Genomic DNA, 22465 nt, shown 5'->3' with positions numbered 1-22465 from the left:
CAAGATTCTCTGACACCCTGGGACTGAACAGAATTGCTCTGAAAGTTTTCTATAATTTTCACATTAACTTAAAGTAGAATTGATTCCAAGAGATATAGCTGCATCTTCATTTAAACCTGGATCCCAGAGCAGTGTAACAGGTACAATTATAAGTTAATTCTCTTAAAGAACAGAAGTAGATGCATAGAAGTGCCCTGTTCTGAACAAAAAAGTCCTTTGGTACAATTATTTCCATTGCTAGTTCTAAGAAACTAAGTTCTTTCACAAAACTAGTGCTTTTCATATTCCTTTGAGCTAAAGTTTACCATGCCAAGTGAACCATGCAGTTTTTCCCATCACCTATAAGACTGCTTAGTTTAAGAAAAAGACATCATTAAAATTTCATCTACATTCTTGGTACCACGAAACAGGTAAACATTGCTAATTGTATTGGAATATACTACACATCTTGCCAGTACTAAATAATCTTTATAATTAGACCCCCCCAAAAAAAACCACCTAGAAATACAAATCTCATTCAGCAAATATCAGTCAAAAAATCTGCATTGCATGTAAAGCTCTTCTGTAACTTTATAACCGAATTTTTGATAGAAGGCTTTGTTCTTTGGTAGACATTCTAAAGTAATTTTGTAGCAGTTGAGTTTCTTGCTGAGAAGTGTAAGGGCTGCAACTAACCTAGAGCAATGGAACAAAAATCCGGAGCTTAGAAACATGAATCATCTTCAATTGTACATAAAACGGTCATTCCTTAAATTAAGGAATTACTCTAGGAAATATGGAGGTAAATTAACATGAAATATGTACTTACAATTTCATAAATAATTCAATTTCAAGGCAAATATTTAAGGTAACTCCATAATTAACTTTACTCTTTAAATCTTCATTAAAATCATACCTTTAATCTGAGGTACTCTGACAAGAATAAGAGGGATAATTTTGGAATACAAAAAGATCATTTAGCAAGTCAAATGTAATAGGACTGATAATACCACAAAACAAGAGAATTGTAATAAGATTATAATACTTTAATATATTTAGTTCAGGTGCTGTCACTGTCATATTTCATTCTTTACTGGGTTGCCATTCCTCAAATACTAACAATCACCTGAACTAATGAGTCCTTAAAAGATGAAAGTGGTCTGCTGGAATTCAAATATAATCCTATCCACATACAGCTGCAAGAAAAAGTTTGTGAACACTTTGCAATTACCTGGTTTTCTGCATTAATAACTCATAAAATGTGGTCTGAACTTCAACTAAGATGACAATAATAGACAAACACAATCTGCCTAAATGAAACGCTCAAATTGTACTTTTCACGCCTTTATTAAATACATTGTTTAATCATTCACAGTCCAGTCAATAACTAGTTGTACCTCCTTTAACAGAAATAACCTCCAAATGTTTCCTGTAGCTGCTGATTAAACTTGAACAGCAAGGATAAATTTTAGGCCTTTCCTTCATACAAAACTGTTCCAAGTTCATCGGTATTTCTCCGATCCTTGCATGAACAGGTCATGCCAAAGCATCTCAACTAGGTTAAGGTCTGGACTCTGACTTGGCCATTCCAAAACAAAAATTTTCTTTTTAAACCATTCAGTTGTTGATTTACTTTTGTGTTTCTGATCATTGTCTTGTTGCATCATCCAACTTTTAAGCTTCAGGTGATGCTTGATACAATTTTGGATTCATTGTTCCCTCAACAATTGGAAGCTGTCCAGGCCCCAAACCATGATGCTTCTTCCACCATGTTTCAGTTGGAATGAAGTTTTGCTGTTGGTATGCAGTATTCTTTTTTTTTTAAACAAAGCAATGTTTATTTCTGCCAAAAAGTTCAACTTTTGTCTCATCTGTCCGCAAAACATTGTCCCAGAGGCATTGAGAGACATCCAGGTGATCTTTTGCAATCTTAAGACATGGAGCAATGTTTTTTTTTGAGAGCTGTGGTTTCCTCAGTGGTGTCTTCCATGAACATTTTCTTATAGTGGACACACGAACAAAAACTTTAGCAAGTTTACAGATTTCTGCAGGTCTTTTGTTGTTACCCTTTTCACCTTCTTCAGCATTGTACACAGTTCTCGTGTGATCTTTGCAGGACGCCTTATCCTATGGAAAGTAGCCACAGTACTGAATTTCCTCCATTTGTAGACAATTTATAGGAAGGCACCTCTACAATTCCCACCTCTAATCTCATCTCACTGATTGGAACACCTGACTCCAAATAGCTTTTGTAGAAGGCATTACCCTGGAGGTTCACATACTGTTTTGAACCTAGACTGATCACTTAAATGGCGTACTCAGTATTGACAAGAAGTACAATTGTTTGCATCTCATTAGTTTAGGCAGATTTTGCTGGTCTTAGATAAAGATCAGACCACATTTAATAATTAATGCAGAAAACCAGTTAATTGCAGTGTTCACAAATTTTCTTACAACTGTACATACAGAACGTCAAAGTCAATGTTAAATGATTCCCCAGACTTAAACTTAAATGAATACAGGGCTCTGGTCTGTTGAATGGTGCAGAGGTCAATTAAGTTGTGAACACATTTAGCCAAAATGAGCCAATAGTATATTAAGCCTAGATTTTGTTCCATAGCTCTGTATTAATAAGCTACAGAAGTAAAATAGTAGGCATTTATGGATAATGACATGGTGGCAGCCAAACATTAAACAGAACACCTAAACCTCAAATTACTGCTTTTCACAATCCTGAAGTCTCGTGATAAAGATTAGTCATTCAAATACGATTACATTTTATTAATCTTGGTAATATTGAGAGAATATATAAATCAAAAGAGAATAGATGATACAAGCCTGGGGAAGAGGAAAAAAAAACATGAAGTAGATCTGAAAGTACTGCCGCTTGATACGCATAACATTCACAAATGCACAGAATAAATGATGCAACAATCAAGTCATTTTTGTATCACTGTTAGATACAATAAATGCAGAATAGTTCTAAGGATTTAATGGGACATCAACCTACTATAGGGAGAAATGAAAAGCTCAGTAGACCCTTCCGAATTATCCCAATCTAACATGGCATGAATTGTGCATACAAACTATCTGTTCCTCCTTTTTCCAGAGTCACAGGATCCAGTGGGGAATATGGAGTAAGGTTTGAAACAGATTACAATGACGACAGTGGGTGCAGAAGTAGGCCATTTGGCCCTTCTAGCCAGCACCACCATTCACTGTGATCATGGCAGATCAAACACAATCAGTACCCCGTTCCTGCCCTCTCCCCATATCTCTTGACCCCGCTATCTATAAGAGCTCTATCTAACTCTCTCTTGAATGTATCCAGAGACTTGGCCTCCACTGCCTTCTGGAGGGCACAGCATTCCACATATCCACCACTCTCTGGGTGAAAAAGTTTTTCTGCATCTCAGTTCTAAATGGCCTACCCCTTATTCTTAAGCTGTGGCCTCTAGTTCTGGACTCACCCATCAGCGGGAACATGCTTCCTGCCTCCAGCTTGTCCAATCCCTTAATAATCTTATATGTTTCAATCAGATCACCTCTCATCCTTCTAAATTCCAGTGTATACAAGCCCAGTTGCTCCAATCTTTCAACATATGACAGTCCCGCCATTCCGGGAATTAACCTTGTGAACCTACGCTGCACTCCCTCAATAGCAAGAATGTCCTTCCTCAAATTTGGAGACCAAAACTGCACACAATACTCCAGGTGGGGTCTCACCAGGGCCCTGTACAGCTGTAGAAGGACCTCTTTACTCCTATACGCAATTCCTCGTTATAAAAGCCAGCATGCCATTAGCTTTCTTCACTGCCTGCTGTACCTGCATGCTTACTTTCATGGAGAGAGAGAAAAAAATTCCATTTCACACCCTCAGATAACTAAGCCTGAGGCTCCATAATAATTGGTGCCTGCAAATTACTGTGTTTAAGACTAACTTGTATTGAACAGTTGTGCAGCAAGTGGTATGCTAACACACCAAGTAAGATTTACAATCAGAAGCAATGGAATTAATAGAGACACAATGAACAAGAAGCTGAAGGAGAAGGTGACTTCTACCTTTAGGTGATATTAGTTTTAGGAATTCACTTGCGAAGAATTACAACAACTTAAATTGAGAAATCAAAATGTGTGGCGTCAATGAAGCTTGAAAACGGGGAAAAAAAGGAAAGTCAAGATAAATAGGAAATCTGGATTTAAAAAGCACTTGTTTGTAAAGAATTTCAGTATTTTTTTGATTCCTCAAGTGCCTTCAATACCATACAGCTCTCTCATTGCTGGAGGGGTGGGAGGGGGTGGGGAGAAAGGAAAGCTCTTTTCAGTGCAAGCTGGCACTTCCATTGTATCCTGGATAATGGATTACCTGACTGGCAGACCACAGTTTGTGCAAATTGAGCTGTGTGTCAGACATGGCTCTAAGCAGCACTGGGGCCCCAAAGGGGACTGTACTGGCTCCATTGTTGTTTATTCTGTGCACCTTGAACTTTAGGTAAAACTGAGTCACGCATTCTGCATTAATTCTCTGATGACTCAACAATAGCGAGGACAGGAGGATGAATACAGGGCCCTGGTCTGTTGAATGGTGCAAGCTGAATCATCTGTAGCTCAACATCAGTAAGACAAAAGACAGTGATGAACTATAGGAAGATCCAAACTGTGTTACTATTGATGGTGAGGACCTACAAGTACCTGGAGGTGCACCAGGATGACATACTTGAGTGGAGCACCAACACACAGGTTGTAAACAAGAAAGGCCAGAGTCACCTCTACTTCCTGAGGAGACTGAGTTCTATAGAGTATACAGGTATCTCAATTGTATCAGACAGTCAGCTGTCGCCAGTACAGTCTTCTATGTGGTGGTGTTCTGGGGCAATGGCATCAACTTAGGTGATGCCAATAGGCTCAATAAACCAATTAGGCTGGCTCTGTTAGAGGAGTCAAACCAGACATACTGGAGGTTGTGGTAAAACAAAGGATCCTCCAGAAAATCCTGGACAACGTTTTTCACCCTCTGCATACCACCTTAGCTGAACAAAGGAGCACTTTCAGTTACACACTAAGACAACTGAAGAGCACTATGAGGCCATTCTCACCCATCAGGGTCTATGATGAGTTAACCTACAGCCAGAGAAGTGATACCCCCCCCCCCCACATTACACTGTTATTAACTTCTATTTACCAGAGCTCAATTTAAGCTCTACTTAGCTCTGTTTACCACACCCTAAAATCATAGACACCCTGTACAATACTACCACCACCTCTCATCTAGATGGTGTGAATGTGCATGCATTACCATATAATATTACAGTAATTCTTACACTAGCATCTTATCAGAGTGAACTTGGAAATCTTGGAATCTTTATTTGTAAATCTGGACATTAATTTTTAAGGTAACTTTTTTAATCTTTCTTCTCTTCTAATAGTTATATGGCAGTGCACTTGTAATGTTACTGTGACACCAATTTCTGTGGATCAAATAAAATATCTATCACTGTCCTGAGTACCTTTATTATTTGTGTATCAATTTACTAAAATATGCAAATATAAAATCTGGCCCAAAAGCTCCAAGTTGAAGCATCTTTGCCTGAACTACAAACTAATTCCATATACAGGCAGTCTCCAGATTGTCAAAGGGTTATATTCCGACTGTCCACAAGCCAAATTCTACACAAGTCAGAAACATCCATTTTCTATAGCTATCGCTGAGCATATAGTTTCTATAATTCTTTCACCCTAATATGATCCATTAATGAATGCCATGAAATATTTTGACTATTTTTAACTTGACAAATGTTTTAAGAATGTATAGGAGAATTTATATTGTCAGATTTCCATCATCCAGGTGATTTGTAACCCAGAATTCACTCCTTGTAATTCTGTCATTCAACCCTGAGATCTTTGCAACTACAGTATCACTCTAGCAAATGAGAAATCAGACTGCTGTACTTTCTGAAATACTTTTCAAAAGAGTAGGAATAAACATAGCAGCTTCTACAGGATAACCAAAATGCATTGGGGGCGGCATAAGCTTTAGTCAACAGTTTATCATGAGCAAGTCAAAGCAAAGGACAATGATGGGAGCTGAAAATAAAGCTACATGCCATCTTATGGAAGGCAAATATTGACAATAACTGAATACCTAGATAATTTTATAGATTCAGCCAAAATAACATTAATATCAAACTACATACTAGGTTTAAATACTTACAATTTTCCAAGTTGCTTTCCTCTGTGTTCATCACTAACAACAACTTCTTCTATTCTCCCTCGCTAAATAAATTGGGGGGGGGGGAAGAGGAGAAAAAAGGCAAGAGTTCTTAAAAGGTTTCACATTAGATGTAGCCTATAGTTAAGATTAACTATACACAAAGAAAAGAGTCATTTTAAACATTACTTGAGTAGCTAAACATAAAAGACTTTGCATTAACCTCTGGGGAAAAAAAATGGAACTATCAAGAAACATTTACATTGCATTTCAATTGGGGAAGTTTAAGAGGAAAGTAGGGTCAGGAAAAGGAATTGAAACATTTCATCAATACGATATCTTCTGGTAGGCTATCAATTTCCTCACTTTTAGCTAAAATGCCCAAACTTCATTCTATTCAATTGGGGCAACAGAACAAATATACATTGAATATTTTATTAACAGTAATTAGCAAGTTCTAGCTCTTAACAAAACAATACTGTGATATACTAGTTGAAGGCTTACCTTTGCACAGGTATGTATAAATTTATGTTCAATTATTAATGTTGCTGTAGCAATGACCTGTCCGACATGAGTGTCTTCAACAACAATATTATAGTAATCTCCAGTTTGCTTCATGTGTTCAAACTTTTCTATAAAGTTTTAGGAGAAAGGCAGTATGAATAATGGCCACAGGACTACATTCCAAGCCATTTTACCTTCAATCAACATTTGGTTATCATAAGTACTATATACTTGGGTGCAGAACATTAAAATACCCATCAAAGAATTGTATTTTAAACAACTTCTTAGCTAATTTTACCCACTTCAGGCAAACAAAGGTAACTTCCTAAAATTAGTGACTAGGAAGTACAGAAAAAAACCTAGTTGAGATTACATATATTTTGTGAATTTCCATCATTTTCCAGAGAAGAATGGCAAGGGAAATTTCCTCAACTCCATAATCATAGCAGAAAGCAATCTTCTGAAATTTCAAATATCAAAAAAATTTCTAAGCTACATGAATAATGGGGTGAGTGATAAAAAGGAGAGGGAGGCACAAAAAGAAAGCCAAAGAGCACAATACATTATTTATCTATCATACAATTGCTTGTAAGACTATAAGGCCCAAGGACAGATTCAGGTCATTCAGCCCTTCAATAATGCTCTGTCATTCCATCATGGCTGATTTATTATCCCTCTCAACTCCATTCTCCTCCTGCCCTGATTAATCAAGAACCTGTCCTCTGCTTTAAATATACTCACCGACTTGGCTTCCATTGCTGTTTGTGGCAATGAATTCCACAGATCCACCACCCTCTGGCTAAAGAAATTTCTCTATATTTTAACAAAAGGTCCCTATTGGAGGCTGTGCCCTCTGGTCCTAAACTCCCTCATGATAGGGAACATTTTCTCCACATCCATTCTATCTAGGCCTTTCAATATTTGATAGATATCAATGAGATCCCCCCCTTCATTCTTCTAAACACCAGCAAGTACAGGCTTACAGTCAAATGCTTCTCATGCATTAACCCTTTCACTTCTGAAATCATTCCTCTGGACCCTCTCCAATGTCAGCACATTCTCAAAGTGCTGTCTGACCAATGCCTCATCTTCATATTGTCTGCAAACTTGGGCACAAAGCCACAGATCCTGTCATCAAAATTGACATAAAACGTGAAAAGAAGCTGTCCCAACACTTACCCCTGTGGAACACCATTAGTCATTGGCAGCCAACCAGAAGTGGCCTGCTTTTTTCCACTCTTTGCCTCCTGCCAATCAGCTTGCATCTTCCTGGTCTGCTGCTCATTATCAACTAAAATACACCTTTGCTCGCTCTGAAATTAAATCTCTTATATCTATGACCAATCTGTAGACTACTCTCTGTGCGAGATGGTGCACAGTTACATTAGTTTGAAAAATGGTCATTCCTACTATTTATTTTATAATCGTGCTACTGTTAATGTCTACAATCCCACACACCTTAATCAAACTACCAAAACCAACTCCCCATCAAACTTAAAGTGACAAAATCTAACAAGTCAATAACTACATCAAATCTTACAGGTCTATAGCACCAACTTTTCTTGAAATAACTGCATGACAGAAAACTGAAAACAAATTGTCCTCATACTTTGAAACAAAAACAGTTTACAGACAATTTAAAACATAGGTTAACAGTACTGGAGGACTGAAGTAAAACATATGACAATATATTAAAGTGCCAGCTTGCTTACTTATAAATTGTTCAGCTTCAACATCACCTACTTTCGTTAACTGTGCAAGTACCTTGAAAAAGCCTGTAAAAATTAAAATTAATTGAATTACATTACTGCACAAGTTTCTATTAAGTTCATTATCATGTTAAAGGAAACATTGCCATTACAGCTTTATAGCAGCCACAGGGGAGATTTATAAGAATATTACCCAGTCCAGAGAAATTTAGTTACAATGAGAGGTTACAAGGCTAGGGTTCCTTTCTCTAGAAAGAAGGCAGCAGAAAACAAGCTGAAACACAAAATTATGAGAGGCTTAAATAAAGTAAACCGGAAGTACCAACAGTTTTTCCTTAGCACTGGAGTGAATACTAGGAGGTATAGATTTGTCATTGTTATAAAGATCAGAGGGGATCGGAGAAAATGTTCTTGGATACAAGCTCAGTGGGGTCTGGAGCTTATAGTCTAAAGGTTTGATGCATAGAAAAAGTACTCGTATTTCAAAACCACGTGAACAAGCAGTTGATGAACTTCAAATTGTAAGTCAACAAGTTAACAACTGGAAATCCGGATGAATCAGAATAGGTCTTCATTTGGTATGGACACAATGGACCAAATGGTTTCCTCCTCAGTCATAAATTTCTATAATCTTTGAAACTTCAATGGTAATGTTCAAGTTACGATCCCAACACGGTTGATGGAAGGACAATCACAAACAAGAGAAAATCTGCAGATGCTGGAAATCCCAGCAACACACACAAAATCCTGGAGAAACTCAGCAGGCCAGGCAGCATCTATGGAAAAGAGCAGTCAACGTTTTGGGCCGAGACCCTTCAGCAGGATTGGAGAAAGTAAAAAAAAAAAGATGAGTACAGTTAAAAGGGGGGGGGGGGAAATGGGAGGGAGAAACACAAGGTAATAGGTGAAACCAGGAGGAGGGTGAAGAAAGAGCTGAGAAGTTGATTGGTGAAAGAGATACTGGGCTGGAGAAAAGGGGAAGCAGCACCACAGGGAGCCAATAAGCAGGCAAGAAGACAAGGTGAGGGAAAGGGGATGGGGAATGGTGAAGGGGGGGGGGTATCTGATGCACCGTCAATAACTCTCGAAGACAGGAGGCGAACGATAGGCTTTTATTAGCAGCAAAAGAGACCACAACATTTTGGAGACCGAGGGAGGAGCAGTGCCTCCAATCGCCTTTATACAGGGGTCTATGGGAGGAGCCACAGGAGCAGTCAGCAGAGGGGCATGTCCAGACAGGTATACATAGTTTACCACATTCACCCTCCCTTTGTTCTAAAACAGAGTCTCTACGGGACAAAGTTTCTTACAAGTATATTTACAGGTTAGGTCTATCAGGCGGTCGAGTCTGTCACTGCGATCTACGTAGCACTGGTGGTGATTACACCAGTGCCAGTGTTGATTGCACTAGTGACGGTGCTTGTGCTGGCTCTGGCCTGACTTGAGGTGCCAGCCCGTTAGGCGTCAGTAATCCCTCATGCGTGTGCGTGGCACCCGTTATGAGAGTGTCGTGAGGAGTCTGTGTAGGGCTTGGTGTGCGCGGTGTCTCGTGGGTATATACATCGGGGGGGAGGGTACAGGGTTCATAGTCACCGTGGAGTGTGCGGGGTAGGGGTCTGGTGCTCCTGCGGGCACCAGGTCACGGACGGAGACCGCATCCTCCTGCCCATCAGGTAAGAGCACGTAGGTGTACTGGGGGTTCACATGAAGTAGGTGAACCCTCTCGACCATCGGGGAGTATTTATTGCTCCTCGCATGTTTCCGGAGCATCACTGGGTGGTCCCAGTGGCAGACTTCCTGATCCCTATAATGAAGGCGTCTCCTACCAGCAGCTCCGCATGCTGTTCCGCTGTCAGTCCCCTGCAGTCGCACGAGTGTCTGTAGGGCCCTGACAAACTCAGCGCTCGACTCTCTCTGCTGCCGCCATGTCGCTAAGCGATGTCTTGCGTGGACGGTCCGGCCGCCGGTATTGTCTTTTGAGGGCATCCATCGCAGCCTGGTAGTCCATTTGGTCTCTGATCATGGAGTAGACCGTTGCACTGACTCTGGAGAGGAGAACCTTGTGCTTTGTGGCAGGTTTGGTCACATGAATCTCCTCCAGGTACGATTCGAAGCATGCTAGCCGGAGTTCGAAAGCGTCACCGGCTTCCTGGGATTGAGGGTTGAGATCCAATTGGTCTGGTCGTAAAATGCTCTCCATGTTTTAAAATTGCTAATAAAATCACATCACATCTGTATATATAATCTGTAATAAGCATCACATCTGTCTGACATGCTATTTCCTATATTTAGCTTTTTTTGTTGAACATACAAGGTGACTAGTTGGGTAGGCAACAGTAGCCCTAGAATACTCTTTTCAAAAGGAGTGTTCAAGAAAAATTGTACATACCTTGGACTGAAACTAAACTACAACTTAATACATGCGCTATTCCACAGATGAAATAAAATTCAGTAGAACTATGTGGATCTGGTATTGAAAGTAGCTAATGGGAATAGCAAAGAAAGATTGCAAGTAAATTTTCTGATTACAATATGTATCATGATTCAGGTAGGAGCTAAATATATGAATAGGAAAAGGAGATGAAAAATAAACTGACAGAAAAAAACTTATTTGCATAAACATATTTAAGAAAATATCTGTTCAAAATAATTTCAAAAAAATTGGACTGTAAGAAAGCACTTAAATGGCCAACTACATTTTTTAAAAAACTAGTTCAATGGATTCTTTGACTAAAAGTAGAACACTACAGTCAAAATCACATTCACAAGCAATCATATTAATATACATCTGTTGGTAACCGATAGATTACAGCTTAAATAGTACCTCTGTTGAAGTCTGCAGTACAGAGAGGCCTCAGAATGAGTCCATCCCCTGGGCTCACTGGGGAAATTTCAGGCGAGAATTTTACCATATTTTGATTCCAGTCCAGCTCACTCAACAAGGTGGGATCAAACAAGGGTGTATCGTCAAGAATCATGGCCCAAGCAGCACATAAATCAATACACTGTTCAAAAGAAACATACAAAATTGAAAACAATTAAGACTTCATGGATATAACCACATGCAGTCAAGTAAAAAGAAATTGTGATTTTAAAATGTTATTTTTGTTATGATTACTGATAAATGCAAAACAGGCTGAGTTCTAAAATAATAAGTTCGCTTGGTAATTAAATTTGAGGAGTGACTATCACTTTGTAATGACATTTTTATAGTCAAAATCACAAACAAGAGAAAATCTGCAGACACTGGAAAGCCAAACAAGATACACAAAATGCTGGAGGAACTCAGTAGGCCAGGCAGCATCTTTGAAAAAAATAGTACAGTATGCCATGTTTTTACAGTCTACTTTGGAACACTTACATTGTGTAATAAATATAACAGATACAACTTCTACAAATGGTGTGCATACTATGGAGTCACAGAATTGTACAACAGAAATGGGCCATTTGGCTCATCACATCCATGCCAAAGTTCTCCAATCTAGCCAACATCCTGGTGAACTTTCCGTGTACTCTACTCTGCCAATTACATCCTTTCAATTCTGTGGCAAGCAGAACTGCATACTACTACTTAAACAGTATTTTGTAAAGTTGTAATCTAACATTTTTTATTATTTCCTTTATCCCAAGTTTTGAAGACAAGCATACCATATGCCCTTTTCACCACCACCCTATCTAGCTGGGCTGGACTTTCAGGTTACCAAACATTCCTTAGTGCCCCTTACTGTGTATATCCTACCCCTATTTGATTCCCAAAGCACATTATATCACAGTTGCTGAGATTTAATTCCATTTGTCAACACTAAGCTGAACTCTCCATTATATCTCTATCCTGCTGAAGCCTCAGACATCCTTCCTTACCAGTCAAAACACCACCATCTTTTAAGCCATCTGCAAACTGGACACCACAGTAGTGTATCAGTTACTGCAATAATATTACAGCTCAGGAGTTCAACTCTGGCACTGCTGCCTGCAAAGAGTATTACATTCCCTGTGGCCATGTGGTTTTTGTCCAGGTGTTTCAGTTTCCACCTACAGTCCAAAGACATACCAGTTAGTAAGTTAATTAGTAATTGAACATTGCCCTGCGATTAGGATAGAGTCAAATAAGAGGGTTGCTGGGCAGTGCAGCTCATTAGGCCAGAAAGACCTGTTCTGCATTATATTCTAAATATATTTACCTATCACACCTCTGACATTAAAGTCCAATTTATCATAAACTAATTTCTATGAAACACCATTGTTCAGACCTTCAATCAGAAAAGCATCCTTCCACCATTGTCTTCTACCTACCACCATAAAGGCAATTTTGGATCCAATCTTGTGTACTTTAATCTTCAGGGTCAGCCTACCAAACACGACTTCCTCAAACGCCTTAAGGTCCATATATACAACATCTATTGGCATATCTTCAGTCTCATTTGTTACCTCAAGGAAACTCAGCCAAACTAATGAGGCAGGATTTCACCTGCCCAGATCCACACTAATTATCCCTGCCTTTGCAAGTGTACAGAAATCTTAGCCAACCCTATCTGCTGGACTTCCTTCAATAATTTCTCTGCCACCAACACGAGGCTGTTCCGTGGTTTGACTTTGCAGCCTCTAGTCTTTTAGCACCTCACCAGTGGCTGCTGAAGATGGTAACATTTCCTTCAGAGCTGCAACTATTTCCTCCCTTGCTTCCCGAAGAAATATGGGATACATCTCATCAATTCTAATCTGTCTGTAACATCTAACAGACACTTCTCAATATGCACCTGCTCCAGATTATCCATTTACCCCTCCATAAACTCACTTCCTTCCTTGTCCTCCTCCTTTGTAAATCCACTGTCAAATATTCACATAGGACCTTTCACTTGCCACCTGGCCTTACAAAGATTACCAATTTGATTTTCAAGGAAATTCCCCTCTTTCCTTATTATAGAATGTTTTAGGATTCTCCTTTCTCTTACAAGTTCTCTCTTACATTAGAGCTATAAAGCTGAACAGACAGAAAGGGACCACCATGATATCCATCTATGCTAATCTCATTCAACCACATCCCTCCAATTCAAGTAGCTATCCAAATGTCCCTTATGTATTCCATTGTACCGTATCTGTCTTATTATCTCCTCTGGCATTATGCTCCATACTCATCCAGCATTGTGTAAAAACCCTCCCATTCACCTTTAAAACAAGGCCTTCTATCTTTAGACCCTCCATCCTAGGAAAAATACTCCATCTACCCTTTTTATGCCCAATTTTATAAATCTCTATAATGATCTATACTGCACTCTAACCATCTTTCTGTGATGTGGCAACCAGAACTGTACACAATATTCCAAATACAGCCCGACCAGTGTTTTCACAGCTACAAGATGACAACTTAACCCTTTTAGCCAATGAGCACCTCAGCCAATGAATACAATCATTCCAAATGTCTTCCTCACTATGAGCTGGGAATTTGGACTCAAGGTCCATCTGTATACCAACATCTCTTGGATCCCTGCTATTTACTGCATATAGAATATTACAGTTGCATATTATAGTTGAGTTATAAAATACTATTCTTCAAGAGAATCCTTTGATCCCATTTGTCTATACCTGCCCTGTACAAGTCCTTTGTTCTCATTAAATCAACAACCAAAGTTCCTTAATCTTGTCGTTTTTGCTTTTCCACACTTATTGGAACATAGCAAAATATTGACATACTGCAAATGCAAAATACACTGACTGAGTTCAACACAATTCAATTATTCTCCTATTGTAATGGGTATTTTAACGTAAAAATTAACAGTTCATTTCAGTTACTGGTTGCACTAAAAATATTTTCTATAAACACCTTTTGCCAATTTTAAAACAATTGAACTTAATTAAAATGTTTCCAAGTTTAAGTTAATATGGACTTCACCCTGAATGAAATTTCCATACAAACACAACTCAGCCCCTTGAGTCTGCTCTGCCAGAACTCAGCAAGTCAAGCTAAGCAATACTGGCTTTCACTCCTCTTGTGCCAGTTTATCATAACTCTCAATTTCTCCCAGTTATGGATAATCAAAACCTTTACTTTTTCTATTGAAATGAATCATGGGTGTGATCACATACTTCTATGCACTATTATTATGAATTTAATACACTTGCACTTTATATCCCAGGAGAAAAGATCAAAGATAGTGTTGTTCAAAGTGATATGGAGAGAAAGCACATAAAACTTACAATTGTGAAGAAAGCTGTAATTCTACAAAAATAGATTAGGGTGAATCAGTGCCAAATGTGAGGGAACATTTCAGAGTTGATAATATCAAATATAACAGAATTTTCATGATTAGTGATTTACTTAGGACACTTCTAAACAAACTATACTTGAACTTCAAGCATCTGGTTGTGAGTGGTTTAAGCAGAATCATAGTGATTGGCAACTTGTATTTAGAAACTTCATCAGGGTACTGAGAGACACAAAGAATTCTCTTTAATTTCTAACGTCAGGCAACTATAGTGTTTCATATCTCACAGCTCCTGCTTTGTTTCATTTACCAGGATTTCCTGAATAATGGAGTAATATAATGCACAAAAAGACCAGTTTGTGACTGACAGTTGTAATAATTTATTATAGCACTCTAGTAAAAAGAAACTAACTGAGCAAAAATCAAACTTAATAAAGTATTAGGAGTATGAATGAGACTAATAAGTAAAAGTTTCTTAGAAGTTTAATTTGTTTTCATAATTTTTCCCTTATCCTTCAAGGAACATAAAAACACCACAGTTAAACATTTCTAACAATCATCATCCATAGTCCAAATGTACATGTGACACACACACTGGAGATCTGGGGAATTCAAATCAGGAATCTTCTGATGTAATTTACTCTCCCATTATTCAATGGCATTCAAAATCAAGTGTATAAATATGAACACAAGAAATTATGCAGATGTTGGAAATCAAAAGCAACACAAAATGCTGGAGAAACTCAGCAGGTCAAGCATCAAAGATTCAAAGGTTCATTTATTATCCAAGCATGTATCCATATACAACTCTGAAATTTGTCCTCTCCAGATAGCCACAAAACAAAAATGACAGTCATCAGAGAAAAACACTAAACCCACCACTCACAAAAAAGAACAACATCCTGTTTGTCAACCCTCAAGACACCCTCCCCCCCCCACACAAAACAGAACAGGAACCTCAAACCACCCCCCCCCAAAAAACAGTCCTTCCCCTGTACAAAAAAGCTAATGGAACATCAACTCCAAGCACCTTCCCCTCGCACAATAAAACAGAAAAAGAACGGGTGATAAAAAACATAATATAAAACCAAAAGTCTATAAATGTCCACAGTCCATGAACGCAATAGTCCAATCCATAAATGCAAAACCGCGATACCATCCTCCAATATCACTGACACCACACGAGGCAGAGAGGCCTACCCGCCTGCCACAGTGAGCCACATAGTGACAGGCTGCTCACTGACTCCTTCTCCAGCAGCGATCAAAAGGAAGTGCTGAACCTTCGCTTGCATTCTGGATTTGCCTTGATGTATCAATCTTCCAACATTTTAATCAGCAATTAATGGATGCTTTAACTGGCAAAATGGAGTCAAATATTGAAGTCGTCTGAGTACGAGCTTGCTTCCCAGAATCTTCTTGGAGAATGCAAAGTGCTGGATCACTCAAATAATCTGCAAACTGCAAGCACCAACAGGCCCGGAAACACATTTAATATGAAAAATAGATGTAAAAGTAGTAAAATAAGACAATTTTGTGAGCTATCTGGAAGATGGCAACCAAGGAAGCATTGTATGCTGGTGTCATCGGGACCAAAAATGAATAAACACTCGCTATTTCAGGCCAACACCCTTCATCAGAACTCGTGTACGAACATTTGAAATTTGTAGTAGTGTAACTATCAGTGACAACATTTACAGAGTTATTGTGTGACTCTAGATGGTTATACGAAATATGCAATTATTTGTAACTCTGATGGTTGGCACTGGTGATATAAACCAATTCCTGTGATACAAGTGGAAATTGTGTCTAAGGTGTAAAGATCTGTTGGCTTCTGATGTCTGCAAAGGTACACAAAAGGTTTTAAGCAAGTCACAAATCATATGCAGCTGAACTGATTACATTTGTTACATTTAATCTACATCCAATGTGTTATGGGAAATAACCAGATTGCCCAAGTATTGTGGAATTGATAGAGGAAAATAAATAAATATTAATACCATGAGATACACAACATTGTCTTTATTTCTAATTTCAGACAACTACAGTATTCTGTATCTTAGTTCCTGCTTTGTTTCCTGAACCAGGATTTTAAGAATAATGGAGCAACACACAAAAAGCTAAAGTAAGTCAGGAATTAGGCAGCATCCACTAAAAGAAACAGACAGCTTACATTTCAGGTCAAGGCCCTTCATCTGGATTTTCAGAACAAAGGTGGCTCCCTTCAGCTAAGGCCATTTATTTTGGTTTCCAGAACCCTCTATGCAGGCTTTGGTTCGTTTAGGTAATCCACCATCACTTCTACCTTTGCAGAGACAGGTTTAACCACTGGGATACTAGGTAGCACGAGAGGAAATTATAAAGACATTAATGAGAAGACAAAAGTCTATTACCATCAACCCTATAATTGTCCTCCACTTTGTAAGCTTCTTGTTACTTGGTCAAGACTAACAATCCTGCTATTCTACTAAAAAAGTGGTCTGTATTGTGTGAAAGTACTCAGGAAGAACATGAATGCACTCATGGGATTACTCTTTTTACTAGCTACATAGCTGGTCACTTTTTCCAGGACATCATTTCAAAGGCAAGGTACGAACTCCACAGAACTGCCTCCAAACTCTCTGCAAGAGTGCTCAATCTTTCTGAAACATCACCACATTTGACATTAATTGCTTCAGAAGTGCAGCCTTCCTTCTCCAACTCCCCTCACTCAACTCCAAATGCTAGATCTGTACCAATCCAAAGCATGATTTCCATTGCTATCCCATATTAAATAATTGCTTGCTTGCATTCTCAAGTAACTTGATACACCAAGTGATACTACAAATACTAAGGCTGCTGAATAGCAAATATAGCACAAGGACCAACGGTAGTGTACCCACATGTGAATGATTTCCTCCGAGGAATACTTGCTGTCTTTCTCCTGCTGCAATGACAGCTACTGGGCCAATAGAAGGCAAGAAATGTGAAAGCAGAAAAGGAAAAAAAGGAATTATGCAAATAAAAAATATTTTATGAATGTTATACAATTTCCAAAAACTCATTCAAGGGATTTGATCATTTAATTGCCTTTCACTTGGTACCCTAAGCTAGTCCCATTTTCCAGGATCGGACCATATATCTCTAAACCAGTGGTTCTGAACCTAGGGTCCTTTTCTTAACAATAATGGTCAATGGCATAAAAAAGGTTGGGAATCCCAGCTCTAAAACTTCCCTATTCATGTACCTGTCCAAATATCTTCTGGAAGTTGTATTGTAGTCTATTCCATTTTCCACATTTGTGTAGAAAAATTGCCTGTCAAGTTCCTTTTAAATCTTTCACTTTGTATTTATACCCTCTGGTTCAAGATTCTGCAACCCCAAGACTCAGTGCATTCATCTTATTTATGCCCCTCATTATTTTACATACCTCAATAATGGTAGGGTCCATGGGATAAAGAAAGGTTAGGACCTCTGCACATCTCAGTCTTCTACGCTTCAAAGAATGAAGTCTTATCCTGTCCAACCCCTCCCTACAAGTCAGTACCTCAAGTCCTGGCAGCATCCTTGGAAGTCTTTTCTGCACCATTTCTAGTTCACTAATATACAAGCAGTCCCCGGGTTAAGTACGAGTTCCACTCCCGAGTCTGTCTTTAAGTCGGATTTTGTACGCAAGTCAGAACAAATACATCTGGTATTATTTAGTGTCAGTCAAACGTTTGTCTTAGTGTATAGTATATATTTTACCTTTCTATGAATATAACACTTAAGAAATTTATGTATTCCAATAATCAAACCACTGCGTTGCTTAGTAATAATTGTAGCTTTCATCAGGGCAGGGCCTTTCAAATGCTCCATTATTCTCACTTTATCCGTTATCCTTTAAAATTGTTCCGATCGTTAACAGACTGTAGCCTAACGCTTTTCTAATGACTGTTGGCGTTTCATCTCTTTCCAAACACTTTATTATTTTCACTTTATTTTCAATCGCGATTGCTTCCCGTCAATGGAATGGGAACACTGCGGGCGGCGGGTTCCGAGCTCCACTGGCTCCTGAGGTCCGCTGGGTCCTAAGGACCACTGCACTGAGACAGGCTGAATGGGACAAGTGGGGGCTGTGCTGGGTTTGGGTACTTGATCCTCCACAATATTCTGCATGGGAATTTAAACTGGAGGTGGCAGTGTTTTTTTTAAATGAGGTTGAGTTGTGAGTTCGACATCAACCCGGCACAGCTGGTATGGGAGTCATTGGATCAACATCAACCCAGCACGGAAGCGGTCTGTCACTAAATCGAACTTGGGAACCTCCGTTCTCCAGCCCAGCGCCAATCTCACTGTGCCACCAGCCAACTGGAACTGGGGGAGGCAGTCAGGGTGAATCTTACTAAGAAAAATTTAAGCCAAATACAAAGTTACAAAGTTAAACACTCAACACAGTGTCAACGGCAAAGACTTAAAATGGCAGACAGCATTCTCCTTTCGCGGTTCGTAAGTACAAGCTGTCGTTAAGTCAAACATTCGTAACTCAGGGACTACCTGTATTTCCTACAGCAAGCGACCAAAACTGAACAGAACTGAATGCAGCCTCACCAGTGACCTGTAAAACTAAACAACTATAAAAACCGAGACAGGCTTTCCATCGTGTCTTGGCATACGTGATAATAATAAACCAGTATCAATTAATTTCTAAACCTCAGTTATACTCAGTTTGAAGGCCAGCGAGCCAAAAGCCTTCTTTATCACATATCTACCTATGACTCCACTTTGATGGTACCTCTAAGGGCCACCTTGAACTCTATTCCACAACACTACCCAGACCCGAGGCCCCATGTGCCACCTAGGCACTAGGGAGAGGGGGAGACCCAGACCCCTGCCTACATTTATTTTATTTTTCCTATCCACATTGATAGTTACACAATCCCCTTCATGTTAAGTTCTGCTTGTCAAATTTTTGCCCACTCAATTAACCTATTTCTCTCTCTTTGAAGCCTCCCAAGTTCTCTTCACAAATTCAAAATTCAAAGTAAATTTATCATCAATGTATGTAGACATAAGATATTGGAAGATGAGGCAACTTGGTCCATCAAGTTTGCTCCGCCATTTCATCATGGCTGATCCATTTCCTGCCTTCTCCCCATAACCCTTCATTGAGAACCCATTAACCTCCGCTTTGAATATACTCAATAACTTGCCCTCCACCACCATCTGTAGTTATGGATGCCACAGATTCACTACCCCCTGGCTAAAGAAATTCCTCATCTCCATTCTGAATGGATGTCACTCTATTCTGAGGTTGTGCCCTCAGACTCTTCCACAATAGGACACCAAACTACCCTGAGGCTCATTTCCTTGTAGACACTCACAGCAGAGCAAAAAAAAACAGAATCAATGAAAAACTATACACAAAGACTAACAAATAGTCATTGTGCAAATACAAAAAGAAAACAAATTATAAACCTAGTCCCTGATCAATCTAACCCTTCCCTCCTAAATAGCCCATAACCTTCCATGTTACATGCAAGTGCCTTAGTCTCTTAAATGTCCCTACTGTATCAGCTTCTACCATCATCCATGGCAGCACATTTTCTATGTGAATAACTTACTCTAACATCTACCCTTAAGTTTCGCCCATTCACCTGAAACAGATGCCCTCTAGTATTAGTCACTGCTGCCTTGGGAAAAAGGGTGTTGGTTGTGCACTGTAATTATACCCATCACAGTCTTATACACCTCTATCACGTTCTCTTTTCCTGCTCTGCTTAAAAAAAATCCTAGCTCATTTAAATCTTTTCTTGTAGGCATGTCCTCTAATGCAGGTAGCAAGTTCAACTGAACCCTCTCTAAAACTTCCATTCTTCTATAATGAGTTGATCTAAATTGAATACTGTGGCCTAACTCGAGTTTTATAGAGCTGCAAATTTACCTCATGGTTTTTGAACAATCCCCAACTAAAGAAGGCCAGCACACCATAACATTTTTAAAAGAAAGATCAGCTTTGTTTGTCACATGTACATTGAATCAGGGAGAAATGCACTGTTACTGTCAACAACCAAAGAAGTCTGAGGATTGTGCTCATACACTTTGTCATTATGTCAATTTAGACTCGTTCCAGGAATCCTGGAAATAAAATATTGACCCCACATTTGAGTTTGTTAGATTAAACAGTAAGAGTGTTACTTTTTCCTCATAGTTTAATTTCACTTTTCCTGGTTTGTATTTTTATATAATTACCTATGTGTGTATAATTATTCGGAAAAATTTCCAGTACCTGCAGTATAGCCAATTCTGTATTTTTCTAGAAGCTTCTTAGTTTTTCCTGTAGCAGGTGTCACACCAATTGAACCCAGCTATTTCATAACTATTGCTACTATTGGAAAACCTTTTTGTCTTTCTAGTTAGCTAGTTTTTGTACATGACATCTATGATTTCTTTGTTCTATTTTCTTTGCTTCATTCTTATTACACATAAGCCAAAAATGACATTTTTACTTCATTTTTGACTTTGAAACATCTCTTGGGTTAACCAACAGGTTTAACCAGCTGTGACAAACACTACAAAAAATGTTGGCTCCCCCAAACTGTTATTGAAAAGTTACAGATAAATATACTCATTACACTAAGAAAACCCCTTTAATGTTATTTTAATTCATAAGTGCAACTATTCTAAAGAGCAGCCTTTGACTAATTCTAAGGATCACCACCATTGGGAAAACAATGAAAGCTATATTCAAGCATATTTTACATGACTGCCTACAGTAAACATACAATAATATCCTTTTACACATGTTAAAAGTAGTCACCTAGTAGGTTACCTGAGAACATGCAACTCACATTCCATTACCATGGGTCACAGCACACCAGGCCAATAGCATGCTGGAAGTTGCTATGCCAAGATAACCATACTCCACTAGTTAGGTTCTGAGTTAGCTCTGCCCGGCTGGGATAGTCACCACACCAACACAAGGTTGAGGAATGCCGTGAAGTTAGTTACCAGCAGGTCAGGTGCAAGGACAGTGCCACCCAGCAGTCAAAGCCCAGCTAACATCAGTGATACCCTGGCATCCGGCAGGCCAGGGGGGCACAGACAGCCAGGATCACTTGCTAAGCCAAGGGGCACAACAGCACAGCTGGTCAGGAGTACCGGGGGTGGGGGAAGGAGGAGGAGGTGGCAAGGGACATGGTGACACATGGCAGGGCAATAGCACTAAACGGGTCAGGAGGACAAGGGGCACGGTGATACCCAGGGCTAGTGAAACGGTGATATTAGGCATGTAAGGAGCACCAGGCAGGCCAGGGACGCGGTGACACACGGCCGGCCGGGAATAAGCTGGCAAGGGGCATGGTGACATCCCGGCGGTTTAGTGGCAAGGGGGAGCCAGGACAGCCTCACCTTGTCCGGCTATGGTTTGTAGAGGCCTGGCTCTAATGGGCGGGACACCACCGACAGGCCAACTTTGGCGCAACTTTCTATCGGCCCGACTCGAAACGATGGTGGTGGGGGGGGGGAGCTCCCGGGGCCGCGGCGGCCCACAAAGCCAACCGGAGAAGGAGCGGCAGGCTGCCGAGACCGTACGGAGCACTCACACTCACCCTCCCGAGGCTGACTGCTCTTCCGCCGGCTCCCGATGCGGACGGGAGGAGTTTTAACCGTCCTTCGCTGACGTGGCGGAAGGCGGGAACGGGCAGCGACGTGATGACGTCAGGCGAGCCCGGGGCGGCCGCGGTGCAACCGGAGTTGTTGAGCGTCGGCAGGGGCGATGGTGACACGCACACACTGATATCAGCAGCTGAGCAAGCTGGTGTGTGTAATGCTTGCGTCACGAAACTTGGAGTGCAACTTTGCAAATAAATACCTAGGTGACTGGTAATCCTAGCCATTAAGTATAT

At 39.8% G+C, this 22465-nt stretch overlaps 1 protein-coding gene across 3 annotated transcripts; it reads right to left on the bottom strand.

Annotated features, from left to right (window-relative positions):
- Positions 1–62: 62 nt before the first annotated feature.
- gnpnat1 (glucosamine-phosphate N-acetyltransferase 1) lies at positions 63–22341 on the bottom strand. 3 transcript variants are annotated; one of them, XM_059957906.1, is made up of 7 exons: positions 22169–22341; positions 16774–16936; positions 11225–11405; positions 8404–8466; positions 6692–6819; positions 6191–6252; positions 63–675 (listed from the first exon to the last, which is right to left on the bottom strand). In XM_059957906.1, exons 3-7 carry the CDS (start codon positions 11376–11378, stop codon positions 528–530), a joined length of 555 nt encoding a protein of 184 aa, XP_059813889.1. In that variant the 5' UTR covers positions 11379–11405; positions 16774–16936; positions 22169–22341; the 3' UTR covers positions 63–527. The 3 variants fall into 3 exon arrangements, with proteins under 3 accessions (XP_059813889.1, XP_059813897.1, XP_059813881.1); XM_059957914.1 differs by lacking the exon at positions 16774–16936 and having other exon boundaries at positions 22163–22341; XM_059957898.1 differs by lacking the exon at positions 16774–16936 and having other exon boundaries at positions 22169–22340.
- Positions 22342–22465: the final 124 nt, after the last annotated feature.

This window comes from Hypanus sabinus, chromosome 2, assembly GCF_030144855.1.
Source record: "Hypanus sabinus isolate sHypSab1 chromosome 2, sHypSab1.hap1, whole genome shotgun sequence".
NCBI classification, from domain to species: Eukaryota; Metazoa; Chordata; class Chondrichthyes; order Myliobatiformes; family Dasyatidae; genus Hypanus; species Hypanus sabinus.
The sequence above is the reverse complement of the archived record's forward strand: the minus strand, read 5'-3'. Positions and strand labels throughout refer to the sequence as shown.

Bases quoted from the DNA above. Each gene is read 5' to 3' on its own strand.
- gnpnat1 (XM_059957914.1), bottom strand. From the start codon at position 11,378: ATGATTCTTGACGATACACCCTTGTTTGATCCCACCTTGTTGAGTGAG. The intron at 8,467-11,224 runs GTACTATTTAAG...TAATTTTTACAG, and splicing joins TACTGCAGACTTCAACAGAG to GCTTTTTCAAGGTACTTGCA. The intron at 676-6,190 runs GTAAGTATTTAA...CCATTGCTCTAG, and splicing joins GGAAAGCAACTTGGAAAATT to GTTAGTTGCAGCCCTTACAC.